At 39.7% G+C, this 24234-nt stretch overlaps 3 protein-coding genes across 3 annotated transcripts; all 3 read right to left on the bottom strand.

The window, feature by feature from the left end:
• Positions 1-7593: 7593 nt before the first annotated feature.
• LOC149619099 (uncharacterized) lies at positions 7594-8580 on the bottom strand. Its single transcript, XM_089854565.1, has one exon. The coding sequence runs from the start codon at positions 8578-8580 to the stop codon at positions 7594-7596; it is 987 nt and encodes a 328-aa protein (XP_089710691.1).
• A 934-nt stretch (positions 8581-9514) lies between these two features.
• LOC149619098 (uncharacterized) lies at positions 9515-10894 on the bottom strand. The gene is made up of 3 exons (XM_089854564.1): positions 10294-10894; positions 9913-10239; positions 9515-9807 (listed from the first exon to the last, which is right to left on the bottom strand). Exons 1-3 carry the CDS (start codon positions 10892-10894, stop codon positions 9515-9517), a joined length of 1221 nt encoding a protein of 406 aa, XP_089710690.1.
• Positions 10895-21429: 10535 nt separating this feature from the next.
• On the bottom strand, positions 21430-23567 carry LOC149619097 (uncharacterized). Its single transcript, XM_089855170.1, has one exon. The coding sequence runs from the start codon at positions 22141-22143 to the stop codon at positions 21430-21432; it is 714 nt and encodes a 237-aa protein (XP_089711296.1). The 5' UTR covers positions 22144-23567.
• Positions 23568-24234: the final 667 nt, after the last annotated feature.

The following is a 24234-nucleotide window of genomic DNA, read 5'->3' as shown; positions in this document are numbered from 1 at the left end:
CAACTGATAAGCATTCCCCGCTTAGATCTAAAATGTTAATTATAATAAAAAAGAAAATGCTTATCAATAGTCTACTTTTTTTAAAAAATTCCTTATTCTCATTCTTATTACCTGTACGAGTGACGTATGTCACAGAGAGGTTCTGTAACGATCGTGTGTGTCTGTCTGTGTGTGTGTCTGTTGTTACACCCACGTGACCACTTTCGCAGTTTCCAAATCGGAGCAAACGTGTTCGCCATTTCCGAACTACATTCACAGTCACGGAATTGGCTCCTCTACTTGAGTTCTCACACCACCATCTTCTGGTCTTGATCCATCCCACACGGACACCAGTCTGTACTTACTGGCTTCTAATCACCACCATCATTTGGTCTTCGTCCATCCCACTTGGACACCAGTCTGTACATACTGGCTTCTACACCACCATCTTCTGGTCTTTGTCCATCCCACTTGGACACAAGTCCGTACATACTGGCTTCTACACCACCATCTTCTGGTCTTTGTCCATCCCACTTGGACACAAGTCCGTACATACTGGCTTCTACACCACCATCTTCTAGTCTTTGTCTTTGTCCATCCCACATGGACACCAGTCTATACACTTGGCTTCTACACCACCATCTTCTGGTCTTTGTTTTTGTCCATCCCACATGGACACCAGTCTTACACCTGGCTTCTACACCACCATCTTCTGGCCTCTGTTTTTGTCCATCCCACATGGACACCAGTCTGCACACCTGGCTTCTACTCCATCGTCATCGTTTGGTTTAAGACATTCGCGGCGATCAGCTAGGGTTACGAGAAACGTCTAGCCTCCCTAAGGTGGGATCAGCCACCAAAGGTTTTCGCAATTGCGGTTGTTCTTTCTTTTAACTGTAGTTCGACACCCTTATATACTGCCTATTTGAGTAAGGCGAAGCAACCGGCGTATGCTTCATTTCAAACGCAAGTCAAGTCTCTCAAGAATGTTTAATTGTTCTTTTTTAAAACGATGTAACGTTCAATAAGGCGAATAACTAACGAAGAAAATATTAAAAATTAATTATATTTATTTTAATATTTAAGATAATGTTGTTTCTCAATTCAAAATTAATACGGAAAGAGTTAAAAAGCAGTCTATGTTTTTGTCTGTGTGTGTCTGTACGTTGTTACACTAGTGCGCTGCGTTAGAAGCTCGTTTTGTTTTGATGTGTAAAGAAATCCTACAGAGCCATAATATTCCCTTTATTGTTGAATGGTTAATTTGAAAATATGCACTGAACGCACTCCGGTGTCATTAAATACGATTATGTATAGTCCATGTAGTTCTTTAGTTTATGGAATTTTGTCGGCTGTATGAGTTGATTAATTTGGATTTAGTAGATTGTTGGGCGCTAGCCATGAATTAACAAAATTAACTTAATGATATAAATAAACTTAATTTATACTAACTTAAGCCACGGAATTATTATTTAATCAGAATTTCCAACAAAAATGGTAGCAGAGCGTGGTTGCGAGAAGTAAACAGTAATGGACTAAGGCTTAAGTTAGGGATACTATTAAATGCGATTATGGCGGCAGCGGAACCTGGAACGTTTTCTTTTCCGAAATTAAACCATGGAAATTATAAAAGATGGAAGGCAGATATGCGAATGGCGTTACTGGATTTTGGTTTGTGGAAATTCGCCGAAGGGACAGCGGTTCAACCTAGTGCAGAGGCAAGATCGGAGGAGATTGAAAGGTATGAGACGAGAAGTGAACGTGCGTTGTCGAAAATAACTCTTGCCCTCGATAATGAACACAAGGATATTATTGCACATTGTAAAACGGCTAAAGAAGCATGGCAAACTTTGCAAGACGTTCATGAACCGAAAACCATGGCTAGGATAGGGGCATTACGTACTGAATTTGTTAGCCTACGGTATACACCCCCGGAAACAATGGCTGGTTACATAGCAAGGGTAACAGCGGTTGCTGAACATTTGAAGAATGCTGGAAAGACGGTCCCTGATGATGAGATTGCTCATCAGATGATCTATAAGTTACCCCCACAGTACGCGATTACGGCTAATATTGCTTATGGACTGGATAAAGCATCATTTACGTCTCAGAAAGTGAAATCCTTATTATTAGCGGAGGCTGACCGGTTAAAGCATTTAGAAGGTGATGACGTCGTGACGACGCAAGCAGGATATTCATCTACAATTAAAGAGACTCAGAACAATGCAGTACACAATAAACAAGGGCAGAAAAGGTGTTATCGTTGTAACAAGCCTGGACATTTTGCTCGAAACTGTAGAGGGAAGCCAGCCCGGAATCAGGATGATAGCAATAAAAGAGATAGGACACAAGGAGGAAGAAAAGATATATCCTTCTTATCAGCGATGCTTACGGTAGCAAAGTCGGATGTATGGATTTATGATTGTGGAGCGACCCACCATTTTTGTACCAAGAAAGAATGGATGTTTAATTACCAAGAACTATCTACCACAGTTGATACGGCAGAAAAACAAGCTAAAGCGGTGGGAAAAGGAGACGTGGCTTTAATGGTTAATAGCCCCTCGGGAATAAGAAGAATATACTTGCGTAATGTTTACCACATGCCATACTACAAGAGGAATTTAATATCCGCCCGCATGATTGATGAAAAAGGCTTTCGATCTGTTATTAATAACGGTGAAATCCGAGTTTACACACCAGAAGGGCCATTGCTTATGGTATCAAAGCTTAAAGATGATAAACTGTATGAGGTAGATGCCTATGCTGAAATGGTTGAGGAGCGTCAATGTCATGTTAGCGTGTCAAAGGAAATGGGCATATGGCATCAAAGGCTTGGGCATCCCAGTATTAATCGCATGAAAAAGTTATCACAGATGGAGATGGTGTACGGGTTGCCAACGCTGAAAGGAGATTTGGGTGTCTGTGCCTCGTGCAGACTATCGAAAGCGACAAAGGCAGTCTGTAAAGAAAGAAGCTCCATTGTTACGAAGAAACCTCTCGAGCTTGTTCATAGCGATGTGTGGGGGCCATCACCGGTCACAACACGAGCAGGAGCAAAATATTTCATATCATTTATTGATGATTTCTCTCGACTGGCCATGGTATACACAATGACGTCAAAAGGTCAAGCATTTGAGTACTACACCATTTATAAAGCATGGGCAGAACGACAAACGGGAAATCGTCTACAACGACTTCGAACCGATAATGGCATGGAATATTGCTCTAAGATTTTTGAAGACGATTGCATTAAAAATGGGATACAGATAGAAAGAACCAACATTTATACACCGGAAATGAATGGCATTGCTGAGCGATATAACAGAACCATCATGGAAGGGGTTCGTACACTCCTAGAAGATGCTCATTTACCTCAGAATTTGTGGGGTGAAGCTCTCCATGCATATGCGTATTTGGCAAATCGTCTACCTCATTCGAAAGGGGAAAACAAGGTACCAGAAGAACGATGGTCTGACAGAAAACCATCCGTACGACATTTAAAGAGATATGGTTGTCTAGCATATGCATATAAGCCTATACCTTACCGAAATAAACTAGAGAGACGTGCAACACCAGGTGTTCTTGTCGGATATGCTGTAAACACTCGTGGCTACCGGATCTGGTTACCAACAGAGAAGAGAGTTCTTGAGACGAAACATGTTAAATTTGATGAAACAAAACTGGGTATCGACAACATTAGTGGAGCGGATGATAACATTTTTGATCCGGTATATAATGATCTCTGGCCTGAACAAACCAATATTCTGGAAGACGAAGGAGTAGCAGACGAATTGGACGTAGTCGTAACAGAAGAAGATAAGATAGAGCAGGCCAAAGATATGGAAAATGTGAAGCCCCGTTGGAAGAGAATAGAAAGACCCCGGAAAAAGGGATCGGAGAAGGGAAGAATCGATGTATATTATTATGATCAATACAGCGAAGGGGCTAAAGTACGCATTCGCTCGCAGGACGAAATGAGAAGATACTTACAAGACAATGGAGAAGTATATAGTCCTGAAGATTTTAATTTTAAGCCGACAGTGGAAATTGCACCAAACGTTATTGAAGCCCATTGTATAGAAATTCCATCAACCTACGAACAGGCTACAAACAGTAAAGAAAAAGCGAATTGGAAAAGGGCTATGGAAACAGAACTAACAACTATAAAGGAACGGAATGTATGGGAACTAGTGGAGAGACCAGATAATAGGAGTATTATTGGAAGCCGCTGGGTTTTTGACGTGAAGCGTAAGGCATCTGGGGAGATTGTCAGATATAGAGCAAGATTGGTAGCTCGGGGATTTACGCAGAAAGCGGGACAAGACTATTACGATACCTATGCTCCAGTAGTTAACTTCACACTGGTTCGATTATTCATTTTCATATTTGCGGTATGCTTGAGATGGGTACATGTACAGGTCGATGTAAAAGGAGCCTATTTATATGGCAAGTTGGACGAAGACATCTATGTAACGCAACCCATTGGATTTGTGGAACCCGGGAAGGACGATTGGGTATGGAAGTTAAAAAGAGCCTTATATGGGCTAAAACAGAGTGGCAGACAATGGTTCTCTGAATTAGACGCTACATTACTCAATTTTGGATGTACGCGATTAAAAGCGTGTAATTGTATATACACCTATGGATGTGATGCACTAATTATAGTATATGTTGATGATATTATTATTTTGGCCAAAACACTAGACGTGAAGAATGATGTTACGCGACTGCTCAATAACCATTATGAGCTTACGGTTCTCGGAAATTTACATTATTTCCTTGGTGTGGAATTTGAGTTCCTACAAAATGGTTCGCTACGAATACATCAAGCGAATTACATAGAGAAACTCAAGGGGGAATTCAAGATTGAAGAAGCGAGTAAGAAGTTGCTAGTTCCACTTCCAACGGACATCATCTTAACAAGGAAAGATAATCACACAACTACAGACTCGATAGAACAATTGTATCGAAGATTAATTGGATCATTGAATTACCTATCCCAACATACAAGACCTGATATAGCGTTCATTGTATCAAGCTTGTCACGGTTTACGTCGAGTCCTGGGAAGAAGCATCTAAATTATTTAGAAAATGTATTGAAATATGTCTTTGATACCGCAGAGTATAGCTTAACATATATTACTTCAAGCAAGCTCAATTTAGAGGTATACTCCGACTCATCATGGGCCTCAGATGTTGATGACCGGAAGTCGACAAGTGGGTTATTGGTCAACATCAGTGAGAACCCCATATACTGGAAATCAGTTAAGCAAACAGTTGTAGCGCTTTCCTCAATGGAGGCAGAATATGTTGCCATGGCTGAAGCATCAAAAGAACTTGTGTGGATCAATCGTGTCATATTGGAAATAGAACAGCTCATTGGCAATGCGAGAGATGAGCATCTTCCAATTATCAAGTGTGACAACCTTTCCGCGATATATTTTTCGAAAAGTTGTATAGAAAATAACAGATCAAAACATATAGATATAAAATTTCATTATATTCGTGATTGTTTAACGAAAAGATTGTTTAATATTGGATATGTAAATACTAACGATAATTTAGCCGATTTATTTACAAAAATATTACCGAAAAGAAAGTTCCAAGAATTTTGTCTTAAACTAAAGTTATGTTAAAGAAATACATATTTATCTAATTAAGGGGGAGTGTTGAATGGTTAATTTGAAAATATGCACTGAACGCACTCCGGTGTCATTAAATACGATTATGTATAGTCCATGTAGTTCTTTAGTTTATGGAATTTTGTCGGCTGTATGAGTTGATTAATTTGGATTTAGTAGATTGTTGGGCGCTAGCCATGAATTAACAAAATTAACTTAATGATATAAATAAACTTAATTTATACTAACTTAAGCCACGGAATTATTATTTAATCAGAATTTCCAACATTTATCCATAATATAAAGTGAATATGTGGAAATATTTTTCGTAATTATGATGCATTTAGTACTTTTGTAGCTTTAAAGCTCTGTTTCATTTTGATATTCCAAAGATTTTTTTTAATATTTTTTATTTGAAATGGCTGTTTATATATAACTTAAGCTATACTACATCTGTATATAGAATAATCCTTGGTTTAGTGATCTCATGAAGAAAGCTAAGATCTAGACTCCGGAGGGCATATCTATTATTACCCGCAATAAAAATAAAGAGTAAATAATTGAGGCCTGAGGTGAAGTAATCTTTGGGTTTTGATTTTCGTGTCTGAAATGAAGAGATATCAACGGTTCAGAGTGAGCCGAAAGATAAACACACTTTAAAATAATCAGGTTAAGATTTTATAATAGAAGAAAATATCATGGTGGCAATTAGATTAGTAGGGCTAAGCTATATAGTTTTTATTCTATTTATTGTGCGCATTGACTATCAGTGCTTAGCTTTGGTATTATTTAACGTTAACACTCATGTTGGCAAGCTAAGTATATTTTTGAGGTGTTGTGAGACGAGACGATAGTGTTTACACTGCTAACCAGTTGTGAATGTAGCTATCAGAATATAGGGTAAACAGCTGAAGCGTAGACTTCATTTCCTGTTCTTTTTGCCATTGACTGATTTCCATGTGTCCAAGATTTATCCTTATTGGATGTAAAATGTCGTCTGCTTTACTGTATATTCGCTATGCTTGGAATACTGCTTCAATATTTCGTAAATTTTTGCTTCAAAAAAGAGAAATAATTCCATATCTAGGTAAATAACTTTGTAGTAGTAGACCTCTTGACTCGGAGAGGTAATATTTTGGTTTTCCCAACTTGTTTTTTACATAATATAGTCTTTAACACGACAATTAAAAATATATTTTGCTATGTCTAAATTTTTGTTTAATATTTAGCTACATTCCACTCAAAAATGAGAGTTCAAAGAAATCACATTTTTTTTAACAAAATTTAATCAATTAATTTAGTATTTTATTTCAAACTTCAAGAGGATATAGCAATTGTAATGGACGCTTAATTATTTTTTGATTCGTTTTTATGGTAGCTGACCGACTAACTCCAACTCGTCCTGAGTGGAGTTCCAAGATACGCCACACTTTCCAAAGGTGTCGTGGTAATTTATCACCCCGTACTAAAACTACACCGCTTTCGTTGATTAAGGGGGAACCTGATTTTATGCTCTTTACTTTTTGGGCAGTCCTTAATTCCAATAGGTATTCCTTTCGCCATCTAACCCAGAACCTATTTAAAAGTTCTTGGCGGTGTTTCCATCTTCTACTCAAGTCGGGCCTATGTAATTCTATTTCACTCATCTTAAATTTTCTCGGAGGAAGGGTATCAAGTCGTTTTCCAATAAGAAAGTGCGAAGGTGTAAGAGACGAAGATTCATTACTGTCGTTGCTAGTTAAAGTAATAGGCCGCGAATTCACTACGGATTCGACTTCTATGAGAATAGTTTCTAGTTCTCCATAAGATAATAACGCTCTGCCTAGTACCCTTTTTAAACAATCTTTCACCGTTCGCACCATTCTTTCCCACATACCTCCCCACCAGGGAGTATAATCACTATAAATTTCTAAACAATCTTATTCTTTCCAAAATAATGTTTTGTTTCCGGAGTCAGAACAGTGCTCCATAATTTCGATAATTCCTTCTGAGTTCATTGGAAGGTTTTTGCATTGTCCGACAGAAAAAGTCTGCTAACACCGCGACTACCCACGAACCGTTTTAACGCGAGTATAAAATTTTCGGTGCTTAAATTTGACACAAGTTCGAGATGAACGGCTCTAGTTGTAGCGCAGGTGAATAGCACGATATAACTTTTTGTTTTTGATGGTACGTACTTCCTTTCTTTCTCATTATAACACCTTATATATACTGGGCCTGCAAAATCAACTCCCGTTGTCTCAAAAGGTGAACTCGCGTTAACGCGTTCTGGAGGTAATGGTGCGGTCTCTGGATGATATGATAGTTTCTTCAGTCTTTTACAAAGCAGACAATTAGCTAATTGTTTTTTGATAATTTGTCGTCCACGCGGAATCCAAAATCGTCCTCTTAGACTCGCGAGTGTAGAAGTTACACCCATGTGCATAACCTTTTCATGGTAGTTCTTGATGATGAATTGAGTAAATCTGTGTTCTTCTGGTAGTATTATGGGATGTCTTTCATCCAACTTAAGGTCTGCGAAACCAAGTCGTCCTCCCATTCGGCATAATCTGTCTTCATCTAAATATGGCTTCAACTCTAACAGTTTTGAACCAGGTGGGATTTCTCGCTTCTCCTTGAGGGCTTTAATTTCTCGCGGGAATGCTTCTTGTTGTGTGAACTTGATCCAATAATTTTCGCTTAGATTAATCTCATCTGTGGTCAATTCACCTTTTTTCTTGTTGATTGGATTTTTACAATTGAAATGTACTCGCAAAATCCAAGCGGTCGTCCTTATTACTATTGAGAAGTTGCTGTAATCTTCTAGTTTCAAAATGGGTTCCAATCCTCCGTTTGAAACTTCGCTTGTGTATATGACAATGGAATTCATATATTTTGGTCTTTTCTCCGTGTCCGCTTCGCTCGTTCTGGTGTACCTTTCGGGTTGAATTGGCCATCCTGATTTATGTCCTTTCAAAAAATCTGGTCCTGTCCACCACATTTCATTTGATTGAAGTTCAGATACGGTTTGACCCCGTGTGAGGAAATCAGCTGGATTTTGTTTACTTGGTACATATCTCCATTGCTCGGGTTCCGTGAGCTCCTGAATTTCACTCACTCTATTTTCTATGAAGGGTTTCCACTCTCTGGCATTGCTTCGAATCCATGAAATAACAGATTGGTTGTCACTCCAGAAATGTATAGACGGCTTTATTGGTTATGATGGTTTTCATTAATCTGGCTCCAATGACTGCTCCCATCAATTCCAATTTCGGAATCCTAAGCTTTTTCAGAGGTGAGACACGACTTTTTGATGCCAGTAGTAGGACAGTTGGAATATTGTTTTCTCCCATAGACCAAATGTAAACCGCTGCTCCATAAGCTTTTTCGCTTGCATCCGTGAAGCAGTGCAACTGTAAATGTTCGTTATTTTCACCATAGAACCTTCGAATTTCTAGTTGGGACACGAGTGGTAACTCCAGACACCACTTGTTCCAAATTTCTTCCAAATCGGAATCGATATCTTGATCCCAGTCAGTTCCCCTCTTCCATAGCTCTTGATACAGACATTTAATTCTGACGGTGAAAGGGGAAATGAACCCGAAGATGAAACGCTTTGTATTTGTCTTGTTGCTGAGAAAGTCCAGGAGTTTGGAGACTTCGAAACATAACATGTCTGATTCCGGGCACCAAGCGATTCCCAAAACCTTTAGCAGCGTATTCGATATCGTGCCGGTGTCTTTGACAGATTTGTATTCACTTGGATCTTCGGACAACCTTTTATTCAACCAAGTTGAGTTCGATTGGAACTTTCGTAATGGCATTCCAGCTTTCGACCACATCGTCTTCGCTCCATTGAACAAATCAAAAACTTTATTTTCGTCTTTTGCTCCACCCACAAGATCATCGAAAAACAGGAAATCTCGCAACAATTTTTAAATTTCTGGTTGTTCATGCTTGAATTTTTCGATATGGTAGCGAATTGTAGCTGCCAGTAAGTATGGGCTTGATGTTAGGCCAAACAAAACTCGTGTCATTCTGTAAACTTGATATTGTAATTTATCTGGATCTAATGTTCTATCCTTTATCCAAAGAAATCTAGTTACATCTCGATCGCTCTCCGATAACCCCACTTGCAAAAATGCCTTCTCAATATCGGCCGTAAATCCATATTTATTCTTCCGAAATTTGATCAGTAGACCAAGTAAGTCCATGTTGAGTGCTGGTCCTGAATTAAGGCAATCGTTTAATGACGGCGAATTTAAAGCATGGGAGGATCCGTCGAAGACGATTTTAAGATTCGTGGAGCTTCTTTATTCATTAATTACTTCACTGTGCGGCAAATAAAATGTCGTCTTAGATTCGCTTCCCATGTTCACCTCTTCGATTATTCCATTTTTCAAGTATGTTTCGAGGACTTCAGCATATCTGTTGAATAACTCTGGATTCTTCCTGAATTTTCTTAATTGGCCTTGAAATCTAATTTTTGCTTGTTGATAGTTATTGTTTGAAAGTTTTCTTTCATCCTTCCAAGGGAGACAAACTGTGTAACGCTTTCCGTCGTAGCAAATCTTAGAGTCGAAATCCCTTTGTATGGCTTTTTCATTCATCAATTGGTCATCATTTTTGTCCACGTGAAAAACGCATACATTGTAAGAGCCTATTGAGGACTCGTCATCTTACAATTCTTCATCCTTTCCATGAATTGTCCAACCATGGATGGTGTCATGTGCCATGAGAGATGAACTAATTCTTTCGGTGACGCCGCTAGATACCTTCCAATAGTAATCTGCTCCCAATAACAATGCAATTTCCTCGGAACTTGAGAGTCCATCGTGGGGTGGCGTATCGGCTAGTTTCCATCCCCTTTCATCAGATAATTTCATTAAGTCTTGTCTCGGAACTCCTGGGATACTTCCGCTTAGTTTTGTTGATACTATGGCTTCTACGGTTATGCTTCGAGTGTCAAACAGGCTTCTTAGAGACAATTGTACCTTTGGACGCTCAATCCTTTTATTCCTTCCTCCAAACACTGTCAAGTTCAACGATTCCCTTCCGATGATGGGCAGGTTTAACTTCTGGCATATATCAGATGATACATATGTACGGTGGCTTCCGTCATCCAACAAACATCGTACGATTTCTTCTTTTCCATCATGATATATCTTTGCGCAGGCAGTACGGAGGTAGATTTTTGATGAGGAATTCTTAGAGAGAATAGTGGACAGAGTTGCAACTTCATTTTGAATAGTTCTGTCTTCCTCTTTCTTGTTGTCTGGACTGGAAACAGCTTTGTATTGAGTATCACATATCATGTGCTAATGACATTTTTGGAAAAATTTGCAGGAAACTTCTCTTTTCTTCTTGCAAAACCTTGCTGTATGTCTTTTCTGGGCACATATAAAACAAAGTGATAGACTTCCTTTCGTTCATCCGCATTTAGAGTGGTACAATTTTCCATTTTGTGTGGCTCGTTACAAAATGAACAAGTATTTTCTGATACAGTTGTTTTGAAAGCAGATGTGGAATGGATTCTTTGTTTAATTTTGGGGTTTCTAGTTAATGAGTTTTCGGGTTTCTTATCTTGAATGCTAAAACCTGTTTTCAATTTACTAGCTTGTTCCCTACTTTCGACCTCTTCTTTTAGGAACTCGATTAATTTATCAATACAAAACCCCTTCCGGCTTTTCTGGGAATAACTAAGAACTATATCTTCTGGTAATAAATCCGTAATTATTGGAATTAATACAGCCCCATATTGATTTTTAACATTAAGAGTCTCTAATCCCATAAAAATAACATAAAGAACATCAAAGAAATTCCGTAAACTTCTAATGTCTGACGATTTTCTAACAAGTTCTAAATTTCGTATATTTTCGATATGAGCTTGTGTTATATCTTCATCTCTACCGAATCGTTCTTGGAGAGTGTTCACCGCGTTAAGATAGGTCATTGATAAACCCCTAACACTAGATAAAGCAATACCCCCTAGGTAACTTCTGAGATAGATAAGCTTAGCGGAATCGGGTAACTCGGTATTGTGGAAGGTATTTTCAAAAGATGTCCAAAATTCCTGCCATTTACTTACAACTCCATAAAATTTCTCGATAGTTATACGCGGCAATTTCGTATTTACAGTCTGCGCGTTATTAAAAGGTACAGGAGATTGTGCTTGGCTTACTATCTGTGTTGTACTTGATGCTGATGACCTCTGGGTTTGTCATTTGCAAGTTCTGTTGAGCGTCGATGCACCTTGACTTTAAATCGATGATTTCATTTAGAATTGTTTCACAATCCATCAAGTCCTTTTCCAATTCCGCGTCCGTAGTCAGTCCGTCTTGCACTTTCTCGTTAAAAGCACAAATGTTCGATTCTATATTGTCTAACTGAAGAACGTATTTAGTCAATATAGCGTTGTTTACAGCTAAAGACGTGGCTCCCAAGGCTTGATTTATTTAATTTTCTAGACGCGTTAACGAACCTCTCGCGTGGCCTCTTTTACCGACGTTTCGTTTATGCGGATCCATTTGAGTTCGGATTGTTTGGGATATACAGTTTAATTTTCGAGCCTCAGAACGCGAATTTCACGAAATTCCTTCGTACAGTCACAGGTTTCGTAGAGAATTTATAAAGTTTCTAAATACAAATAACTTCTGGTCTCAGATTTAGTAGAGGGTTCACAAAGTTTTTCAAACACACGCTTAATAACTTCTATTAACCGTTTCTACTTTTTCGCTCCGTTTTTCCGTTTAATTTCTAAATTAATTTCTAATCCTATCCCGCGTTTTCGGCACCATGTTATTTTTTCTAATCTAACACTTAGAAAGTTTAACAACTGAAATCTATTTATGTCTGGCGGATTGAAATCAACACAAGCGGAAAAACCACTATTAACAGAAAAATCAACAATTTATTTGTAATGCTACTGTAAGTACAGTGACTGTCTCGGTTAACAAATTCGGTACAACTGATTAGCATTCCCCGCTTAGATCTAAAATGTTAATTATAATAAAAAAGAAAATGCTTATCAATAGTCTACTTTTTTTTTAAAAATTCCTTATTCTCATTCTTATTTTTTACATAATATAGTCTTTAACACGACAATTAAAAAATATATTTTGCTATGTCTAAATTTTTGTCTAATATTTCGCTACAATATATGGTGTTAGACTTAACTTTACTCGGGGATTAAATCTAAAACAACCTTTTTATGACTATATAGTATTGGATGAGAAGAAACCCGGAGCCAAGATACAAACAATTCTTTTATGGTAAAATCATCACATCTGCTATTTCAACTAAGAACGTATTATGATGTTTTTGTTGCAACTCTATATTTAAAGTGGATTAAAATTGACGCTAGTTTTTGTGCGTATGATGTATAATATCACTTAATGATCTATTAAATTTCAAACATTGAAATTGACGATAACAAACATTGAAGCACGTAACATGATATACAGTTTATCAAAGCCATAAGAAGCTTGTTTTGGCTAAAATATTCCAAACTAAAATTTTTTATTTAGATAACACGACAATCACTTGACTTACTTGGTGTCGAAAAAAGGCTACTATCACACTGCTCTCTACAACTTTGCAATTTGGTTTCAAAGTTGAAGAACAAAAATTAAGAATATTTCATCTAACCCTAGAAGATGTCAAGAAAGCTTAAAAAGTAAACAAGCAATTTTTTCTCGAGGTTTCGCGCTCCTGCTAGAAATATTTGCTTCTGAGATATGGAAAAATAATTAACTCAGCCTCGTTTCAGAATTGAGAAATCCCCACGTTGCTATCACAAGCCCGAATTCCTCTGAAAATAATCTCCCTGGCTTGTACACAATAGGGTGTTCGTAAAAAAAATTGGACGTTAAATAAAATCTTATATATTTGCTTAAAAATGAACGTTTTCTTCAATTTTTGATTATATAAACATATGGTTCTCCTTTCTCCATGATAACCAAAATAATTGGTTTATCACAAATAGAACTATATTTAAAAACGTTTTGTTTAATTTAAAGTTGAAATTTAAGACCTTCTAGAGGCTGCCTGCGGGCAAAGGGACCCTTCCTGAGAGATTTTATCATTACACTATACAAACTTGTGACTCTCAAACCGTTAATTCAAGGGACACGCACGTAATAATCATATCTCGTAGATGTTAAGATATTATGTTGCAGATAATTAATATGAAAGAAAAATGATATTTTTGCATTTTTTTACATAGATTTGTATGCTGATCGCAGCATAAAGGAACGAGGAATAGCCAATAAAAGCAGATAGGTTATGCTTAAAGAGTGGAAGTACGAGAAATAAAAATGGAAGAGAATATAATACTTCTGGCTCCGCCTTCTGCGTCTAGTTTAGGGGTTAGATTTCTACTGCTCTATCGTCGTGACTCCACCTCTAAGGATAGGCTCCTCACAGCTTTTGGAGAGAGAACAAGAGTTCCAAGGAAACCCTTACAATTTTGTCGCGCTTTCTAATGTATTTTAGCAATGTATAATGAACTCCATATTGATATAATAGCAAAGGATAATTATTACAAAAACTATATTTAGGCACTGTATAATTAATGCCTTACAGTAACATTGCTAATTAATATTGAAATCGTATAAAGAATATCTCCTCAACAAAAGCCGAGATACAACAAACCCCAAAAAATCCTTATTTCTCAGCCTGTTACGGCTACAATGACAGGGAGCCGAACATAAAGAGGTCACACAAAAGACACGTGTCCTTGGAATGACCCATATTAGTTTAAAACACGTTTCCGCACAATTTAAATGAGATCATAGTGTTTAGCAGACGGCATAATGAATTTTAAACTTTTTAGGACGGTCTGAGACAAGGACTAGGCAATATCCCCGTCGGCGTTACAGCGTCACTTTCGGCGAAAATGAGCCAAATAACGATGAAACCGAATTAAAAATAACGATGAAACCGAATTAAAAAATTAAACACCGTTAGCGGAATGCAGTGAGCAACAAAAAATGTCGAGTCCGCACGTTTAATTACCGAAATTCAAAGAATAACAGCGAAAACATGAGAGTGGAGGTATTTTAAGTAAGGTCTCAAACACAGTTATAGAAAAGCCCCGTCATGAGTCCCGAGGAACAAACAATAAGAGCTTTTCCAAGACCTATGGCAAAACGCTGCCAGTAGGTAAAACCAAAAGACGGCGATAACACGAAAAATAGTTTAAATCACTGAAAATTAAGTTTGATTACCGTTAACGGAAGGCTTTAGAAGTCGTTATGTGCAAAAATCAAACGAAGCCAACTCGATCACGCGCTCAGCAAAAAAAATCCTTATTTCTCAGCCTGTTACGGCTACAATGCGACTCTGGAGCAATGAGATAGATCTCTATGAGAGAGATAGAGTTACAATTCAAATACTCGCGTATGCTTATTTTATTTAACACGTTTAAAAACTATCTTGACAGCTTGTTACACAGATTATAGCAGCAGACGTTAATAAAAAAGTTCTTAGGGTGGCGCCACCCGTATTTGATAAAGATTCATGCTCGATAAAAGGTGTATTGCGAAACGTCGATCTCGAGATCTCACGTTGTGACTCTAGGTTTCATATATATATTCTATCTCATTGCTCTGGAGTAGTTTAAAGAGAGCGAAGGCGAGACGACGACGAAGGCGGAGCTGACGACGAAAAAATGCGACGACGAAGGCGGAGCTAATTTTCCGTTTTATGTATCATAAATGGATGTCCGTAATATTTTGTCCCATCATAGATGACGACAAAATAAAAATGTAGATTACGGGCTTAGACGCGGCGAACGACGAACGGCTCACTATTGCAGAATCCCATTATGGAGAGCGACTATCCAAAAACATAATATGTAACCTATGGGTGTACCTCATATGAGCAGTTCCCTGTAGAGCAGTTCTCGAAATAGCAACCGCGATTCCAAAAAAACAGCGGAGTTTTTCAAAACTGCTGTTTTAGAAATAGCGGCTGCTGTTTTGGGAAATAGCAGCGTTTGTGCTGAGTTTTGAGCATTTCTTAACAATACAGTTGTATTCGTTGGTTTCAAAAACTACCGTTTTCTGTGATCATTTAATCAGTAATGTGACCTACTAACGGATCGTGTTTATGATTTTTTTTAAAAGTACATTTAAATATTGTACTATTCTTCAGGCTGTTATCAGTTTACAATGATTTGAAAAAGGCATATTAAAATCCGAGAAAGGTTATTTTATTTCGGAAGTAGATAATTGAAAACAGTAATATTTTGGAAAAGGCATATTATAATTCGAGAAAAGTTTTTTTATTTGGAAGTAGATAATTGTTAACAGTTATTTTTTGGAAAAGGCATATTATAATTCGAGAAGGGTTATTTTATTTCGGAAGAAGATAATTGTAAATAGTAATTTTTTGGAAAAGGCATATTATAATTCGAGATAGGTTATTTTATTTCGGAAGTAGATAATTGTGAGCATTAATTTTTTTTGGAAAAGGCGTAACATTGTTACACCATTTCCAAAATATTACTAACCTAAGTCTAACCAAACGAAACAAAACCTAACCTAACCTGACCTGACCTAATACTATTTAGTTGAAATAATCAACTTTAACCTAACCAAATTATCCATATCTGACCTAGTTCTTTTTGAATTCATATAACCCAGCTGGGCAAGCTTACACCATAATAAACAACTATGGTTTTTCGCATATCTGTTTTTCCGCTCTTTAGAGAACTGCTCTAACGGTACGCCGCGTTTACGAGAACCGCTGTATCGGTAATTGCTGTAATGGGTAAACTGCCATTTCGGGAACCGCTATTTAGAGAACTGTTGTTATGAGGACCGCTATTATGAAATCTGCTCATAAGGGAACTGCTCAAGTGAAGGCTTCCCTAACCTATAGCCTGCTGATTAGCTACTTAGTTTTAGGGGAGTAAAAAACTGGAGATCCTCAAATGAGGTAGATATCAGTGATAAAGTTAAATTTTGATCTATGTATTGTAATCACTTCTATTTTCTCTTGGTACGAGTAATTTTAGCTCGATTAAGAGGTAGGTCTTAACATGACCGTACTTATCTGCAAGAAAAATTGTTCCCGATTTTCATAATCACTAAGTAGATTAAAAGAAAAACATCGTTGACTTTAAAGCATAGCGCGGCGCTCCAGTGGATCCCCTACAAGTAGACTTTCCTTACGAACTCCAGTTTTGGCTTGGCGAAGCTAGAGGCATTTGTGGGCGGGATTTATATGTGCATGTGTAAATCCCGCCCACTAGTCTTTGCCAAGCCAAACCCGGAGTTCAAGAGGAAAGTCCCCTTGTAGGAATCCACTGGAGCCGCGCTATGCTTTTAATAAAAAGTACTTACATGTCAAGATACTTGGATCTGATGTTCTCCGAAACCCCTCTTTTTATCACCCAAAATAAATATTCAGTATAAGCCGACTCCTTGCTAACGTGAATGTAAGTCGGGCTTTCACAAATGTTGAGCAAATCCACCAGACCCAAAAATATAATTTCTTGTATAAACGAAACGGATTTAGTAGAAATAATTTTTTCCAGTATTGCTAATATATCATCTTCTTCATTGTAGCCACCAGTTTTTATGGACATTTTCCAAATATTTTGAAGCACAGAGCTGGGTGACTCCTTAAAGAATTTAAAGTCGACAGTTTTATATGAAAGGAGGAGCGCTTTTGGGGGGATAATTAATCCATTACCAAATGTTAGAAAAAAGTTTAAATTAGATCTTTTTGATAAATAAAGATCTAGTAACTGTTATATGTTTGAATGCAGACATCGACTAAGTTTAAGATTTAGCGTCAAATTTTATTTAAGCGACTTGTCATTACATTTCCTAGCGTGCGAGAGACGCCTTGTCTCAATTGTGTTTTTCTTATATACATTTCTCTTATCTATTTACAAGTTTTTTATCTTAAGCTTTATTTACATAAATCTAAAACATTACTCCGTTTCAATCATAAGTCTATATCCTAAGTATATATATAACATCTTTCCTTTCCGCCGTAGGAATAGCTACGGCTTGCCGTTGAAATTAATACTCATTTGGGTAGCGTACTGGTGGCTTTATATTGTCTCTTGTCCTCGTCTTTTGCACCGAAATGTAGTCTCTTGGGTTGAATGGTGGAATGGTGCTTGGTTTTGCGGATGGCCTTATTTCGCTAGAAGTAGGCTGAGCTCTTGTTCTCTCTGGTTCACATGCCCGGCCTGGTGCGTTTCCCGTGGAGTTGGACATCTGTATTGGCTCTACCTGTTGAGTCTGGTTGTTGTTGTTTGTTCCATTCCCAGTTGAGGTAACTGTAGTCGTGCTATGACGTGTTGTAGTTGTTGTCGGCTGGCCTGCGTCCCTTGAGTATGGCGTGTTTGGTAAGGGTTGTCTCTCTCTTATTCCCAACTGTCTCCTCTCTGGTTCGAGTTCATGATTCGTTTTTAATTGGTGCCGCGTCCGTCGTATCCGTTTCCCTTCCTCTGTCAGCAGGTTGTATGAATGGGGTGCTTGTGCTACTGTTTCGATAGTTGCCTTGCCCCATTGTCTTGGGCCGATCTGATGGTAAATTCGTGTGCCCTTCTTAAAAATGATCGGGTCCGGCATCTTTTTGCTACTTTGATTGTGTGTCATAGTCTCTTGTCTGCCCTGTAGTGTTCCTCTTATGTGATCTGTCGGGAACTGCGGGTGTAGAGGGCCAGACGATGTGCTGTGTGGAGTGCGAATTCGTCTGCCCATTAACATTTCGGCTGGCGAGGGTAGTTGTGCGACCGGGGTGGCACGGTACTCCATAAGTATCCGATGCAGGTTTTCTCCGTCCTGTTGGGCCTTTATAAGAAGATTTTTTAGTGTTTGTACGGTGCGTTCAGCCATGCCATTCGACTGAGGGTGGTACGGGCTCGATGTTACGTGCTGCACTCCCCATTTTAGCAGGAATTCTCTGAAGGCGCTTGAGTTATACGGCGGTCCGTTGTCGGAAATCAATCTCTGAGGAGTTCCATGTCGTGCAAAGTGGGGTAGCATGAATTGTATCACGGCCTCTGCATTTGTCGAGTTTAATTCTTGCGCTTCCACGAATTTCGAAAAGTAGTCGACTAGAAGGATTATGGTTTTATTTCCTACGTGGAATAAGTCTGTCGCCACGATTTCCCATGGGCGTTGATTAATTTCGGGTGGATGTAACGGAAGTTGTGTATTTGCTCTCGCGCGTTGCTGGCATGTTGGACATTGCCGTACGTAGGTCGTGATCTCTTCGGTCATTTGGGGCCAATATACGTGTAGTTTTGTTCTCGCTATACACGCTGTGATTCCTTGGTGCGCGACGTGAATCTGTCGGAGGACTTCTCTTCTCAAGACCGTTGGAACGTATAGTTGTTCACCGCGGTATATTAAGTTGTCTCTGACGTGAAGTTCCTCTTGGATACCCCAGAACGGTTTTATTGGCGGGTTTAGTTTCTTGATTGATGTCGGCCATCCGTTTTTTATGTATTGGAGAAGCGTTTGGCACGTGTCATCCTCTTGTGTGGCTTTGCGATATAGTTTTATTTTCTCATCCGGTAGCGTTTTTGTTGCGTGTAGTACGATGCTGGTGCCTTCCAGGTCCGATGTATCGATCTCTCTCTCAGTTCGGGGAGCCCGTGATAAGGTGTCGGCAACGTATAATTCGGATCCTGGTACATAAGTTATGTGAGCATCATATCGAGTTAATCTTAATACCAGTCGTTGTAATCTGGGTGAGAGCAGGTGGAATGGCTTTCATACGACGTTTACCAGGGGTCGATGGTCTGTTTCAATCGTGAAGGAAGTCCCGGCTATGTAGTATTGAAAACGCTCACACGCGTGGACGATGCCTAGAAGTTCCCGCTCAATCGGAGCATAATTTTGTTGCGTGGTCGTGAATGATGTAGAGGCATATTTGACTGGTCGGTTGGATTGCATCAGTACGGCGCCGACTCCAATCCCGCTACTGTCGACTGAAATGGTACTAGGTATTCTCGGGTTGAAGAGGGCAAGGACTGGAGCCGTGGTTATTAGTCGTTTTAAGGTGTGAATGTGCGGTCTGCATTGGCGTCCCATATGAAGGTCGTACCCTTTTTGAGCAGCGCCCGTAATGGTGCGGCTTCCGTTGAATGCTGAGGGAGTAATCTTGCGACGAAGTTTACCATCCCCAAGAATCTTTGGAGAGCCGTACGTTCCCTAGGTGCTGGGATGTCTTTTATTGCTTGCACTTTTGATGGAGCTATTTCCAGGCCGCGGGGTGTGATGGTCATTCCCAAGTAAGTTATTTTTCAACCGCCAGCTGCATTTTGTCCGAACTGAACGTCAATCCTGTCTGGCGAGCTCGTTCTAGCACCGCTACAATCGCTCGATTTTGGTTCCCTTTTGTTGTTGCCAAGAGGAAGTCGTCCGTTGATATATATGTGTGTGGGAATTCGTTATGCGGATATATTGTACTCATCGCCCTTTGGAATACTGAAGAAGAAGTGACGATCCCCATAGCCAGGCGAAGAAATCGGAACCGTCCGTACGGTGTTGCAAATGTGCAAAGTAGGGAGCTCTCTTCATCCAGCTCTACCTGCCAAAATGCGCTCTGTGAGTCGAAGACTGTAAATATCTCTGCGTCATGTAGGTTTGAGAATATTTCTTGCGCTGTTGGCGTTGGGAATGGTTCCTTTTTAATCGCAGCGTTAAGGTTTCTTGGATCCAGACAGATTCTTGTTCCGCCGTTCTCTTTGGCTACCGCTACCATCGGGTGGACCCAATCAGTCGGCTCGGAAACTGGGGTTATGATTCCTAAGTCTTGGAGTCGTCTTAGTTCTTTACGTACGCCTGCCTGTAGTGCTTGTGGTATCTGTCTTGGCGCCGAAATAGTAGGGGTTACATTTGGTTTAAGCCGAATTGTGTATTTCCCTGGTAAGTTTCCAATGTGGTCGAAGACATCTTGGTACATCTGAACTATCTCGGCTGGCGTCATCCTGTCTACGTCTTCTGGTTTTGGTGATTGTTTACGTACTTGAGTCGGTAATTGTAGATGTCTGGATGAGGTCAAGTGCCATGGTGGTCCTGTATATGCATCATCCGTTCGATTTTCCGCTGAAGTATATTGGCTGCGCATCGGTGGTGTCGTGATCTTGTTGTTGTGTACCGATTTGTTGGGAGTCGCTTCGCTGTTCGTTTTCGTATTATATGACTATTCTTTACGATTCCGGGTTTTGTAATGCGGATAATGAGCCCCATCTCGACTGATGCTTGTGCGCCCAATATAGGTATAGTCCTTTGCGGTGTCACGTAAAAACACTGTAGCGTGGAGGCAGCGAATGATGCGCAAACGATATATATAATGCCAATGATCTCGATTTGGTGTCCTGAATATGCTCGTACCGTGAATGGTGGCTTGTATAGTTGTGGCTTTACTGGTAGTTTGTCATAAATTCCTTGATGAATTATGTTTACTTGTGATCCAGTATCGAGCTTCATCGTGACGGGAAAGTTGGCAAAGTAGATGGTTTCCAGCCATTCTTCCGCTGGCGCTAGCGGAGACTTCATGTCGTGGCAGTAGAGGCTAAGTGCAGTGCAGTGGAATGATTGCCAGTCGCTTTCTGTGTCGTCGTCTCCGTTTGTCAGGTATTGATTTTGGTACTGTCCATGAGGGTTGTCAATGTAGACGGCTGGGTGCATTGAAAGTTCGTGTGTTTGGGTGGAGCGGCAACACGAGATCCAGTGCCCTTTTCGTGAACATCCGTGGCAGGTATCATTGCGTGCGGGGCAGTACCCTTGTGGCGTGTGGATGGTTCCGCAGTTGCGGCATGCGTCTTGACCCCGTCGGATTTGCGAATAAGGATTAGGTTGCTGCGTCCTGCGATTTAAAAGTGGTGAGACGGCGTCATGGGCTGGCGCTGTTGTGCTCTGTTGGCTTGTTGAGTGACAAAGCGTTGACCCCTTGTGGAATTTGGTCGTTTCTCTCTGCGGCGCAATGAGTCCAGTGTTACTGGAGTCGGTTCTGCCTTGTCCATAGGTGCCGAGATGGCATTAGCGTGGTTAGTTGATGCTTCATCTGCTTGGCATTTGGCAATAGCTGTGTCTAGAGTGAGGTTCCGTATGGCGAGAAGGTCTTTCCGTAATGTCTCCTTCCGGATTCCGCATGCAATTTGTGTGGCGAGAACTTCGAGAAGTGATGCATGTAAGGTACCAAAGTCGCAGTTGCGGGCTTTGGTCTTCAAGTAGGTTATGTACTCGTCGAAGGGTTGGTGCGGTCCCTGGTACGTGGTGAATAATGTGTAGCGGAAGGCAATCAAGTTCTTGTAAGGCTCGTAGTACTTGTCAAAGGCAGCGTATACCATGTCTAGTGTCAGATTCTGATCTTCTGGAACCGGGATAGTGAAGGTGTTATAGATGCGTCTTGCTGCTGGTCCGATGATGTGGAGAAATGTGGCGATTTGGATCTCGGCCGTTTCGGTGGAGAGTTTGGCAGCCATGGCGTAAATTTTGAAGCCGTCGCGGTACTCGGACCATAGCGCTGCTGGATTATTGTTCCCCGGGTTGAAAGGTTCCGGCCCTTTAAATGATGTTGTCGTCATTGTGGAGCGGCGGAGTTGAGGGTCTTGTGCAATGGGGTCGGAGCTACTTCGGTACGCGAACTATCTCGGTAGGCGGTGTTCGTGAACCTCTATCACCATGTTATATGTTTGAATGCAGACATCGACTAAGTTTAAGAATTAGCGGCAATTTTTATTTAAGCGACTTGTCATTACATTTCCTAGCGTGCGAGAGACGCCTTGTCTCAATTGTGTTTTTCTTATATACATTTCTCTTATCTATTTACAAGTTTTTTATCTTAAGCTTTATTTACATAAATCTAAAACATTACTCCGTTTCAATCATAAGTCTATATCCTAAGTCTATATATAACAGTAACGAAAGTTTTCCTAAGGACTATCGGGTACTAATCTGTTTAAACAGAAGTCCGTTAAATCAGTCAAGGAAGCAAACAATTACAATAGCGTCCGTCTCTGGTGGGGAAAGAACTCTTTTTAGACTTTAACCTCCACGGATGGGGATTTGTTTTCCTCCCTTTCCTAAGCCTAATTGAGTTCCATTTTTGGAATTTTCTCTTCACATGAGCGGGGAGTCGCTTCTTCAGCCAATATATGGTTCTCTCCCAATATGGCAATTTTTGGCGTAATAGTTGCACCTAAACCGAAGGTCTGAGAAAATTAATCGCGATTTGGCGAATGCATCGCGCTTCTTCAGTACTGCTGCAAAAGAGTGCCAGCCCCCTTTTGGTTACTTCCTAGGCTAATTTAACGGACTTCTGGCTAAAACCAATTGTTTCGATACTTTCAGGAAACTTAAGCAAACAATAAATAAGAAAGAGTTAATTGGTTTCAGGTACGTGTGCAAAATACAGGTAAGACATATCGTAAGGAATCAACATTGTTAAAAAACCAATGCTATAATAGATCTTTGACCTAATAAGTAACGGGCCCTGACAAGCCTTCAGTGAGAACTATACTCACCAGGGGTTTGAACCGTTTGATTCGAAATGCGAATAATATAATTTGATCTTTTCATTGTAATTTTTGTCGTGCTCTTTTTCGGTCTTACTTCTCGAGTCGGAATGTTACTTTAACTCTATTAATGTATTTAACTAATAAAAAGTTATTAATTTTTCGTCGGTTTATTTTTTCTACACTAAACATCAACATGGTAGCAGAGTGTGGTTCTTAATGTTCATCAATTACGCTGGGAGAAGTCATTAATTGATCGCAAGTATAGGATAGAACAAGTCAACGATAAGTATAAAGTTTATTGTTTGATATTGTCAAGAGGGAAACAATGACCGATGCCGCATTGCTGACATGGTTCATAAAGTACAGGCTAGAGTCCTAACTCATTATAGCTTCCGAAATTGGAAATACGAAGTAGAGATGGTATTAAGGGGAATAACGTTTGGAAAATTATCAATGGATAGGCAACGAAACCAGAGGGCGGCGAAGAAGCCATTGCTTAATATGAGGAAATGGCATTTTCAATAATAGTACTAAGCCTCAGTGAGGATGTTCGGGAAATCATTGGTGGAGAGGATACTGCTGTTGGTATTTGGAAAAATGTATGATAACCTTCAAACCTAAATCACGGGCAGGAAAGGTGGGCTTATGGAGGAATTTTTCACAATATCGTATCAAGAATGTGACTCCATGTCTAACTATTTTGGGAGAATAACAAACCTTGTTAAGCAACTGTAAGATGGGGAAATATTATCAGATATTTGTGTGGTCTATCGATTAATTCGAGCTTTGCGGAAATCTTATCAAACGTTAGCCGAACACCTATACCTCTTGCCCGACAAGGACTTTACCCCTACACACATTATGGATACATTGTTAGCAGCAATGTCCGAAGAATTGTTACTGAAGAACAAGCAACATGTCCTGGCCATACAGGTTCATATGGGACCAAAGGGAAAGCAATCAACTATTGAAAAATCCCATAGAGTGTTCAAAGGGGAATGTTATGAGTGTGGGAAGAGAGGTCATAAGGCGGTAGATTGTCCAGCTCAAAGAGGGGCCAGCAGTAAAAGGATCAAGCAGAAAGTCTCAAAGAAGCCAAGTAAAATAGAGGATAAGGTTTGAGCCTGTCTTGCAGTCGTATGCGTAACAGAGACCAAG

The sequence above is a fragment of the Phalangium opilio genome, unplaced genomic scaffold, assembly GCF_054372755.1.
Source record: "Phalangium opilio isolate 3A_F unplaced genomic scaffold, DU_Popi_V2 ptg000209l_1, whole genome shotgun sequence".
Classification (NCBI taxonomy): Eukaryota; Metazoa; Arthropoda; class Arachnida; order Opiliones; family Phalangiidae; genus Phalangium; species Phalangium opilio.
Note: the sequence above shows the minus strand (reverse complement) of the source record. Positions and strands in the feature narration are given on the sequence as shown.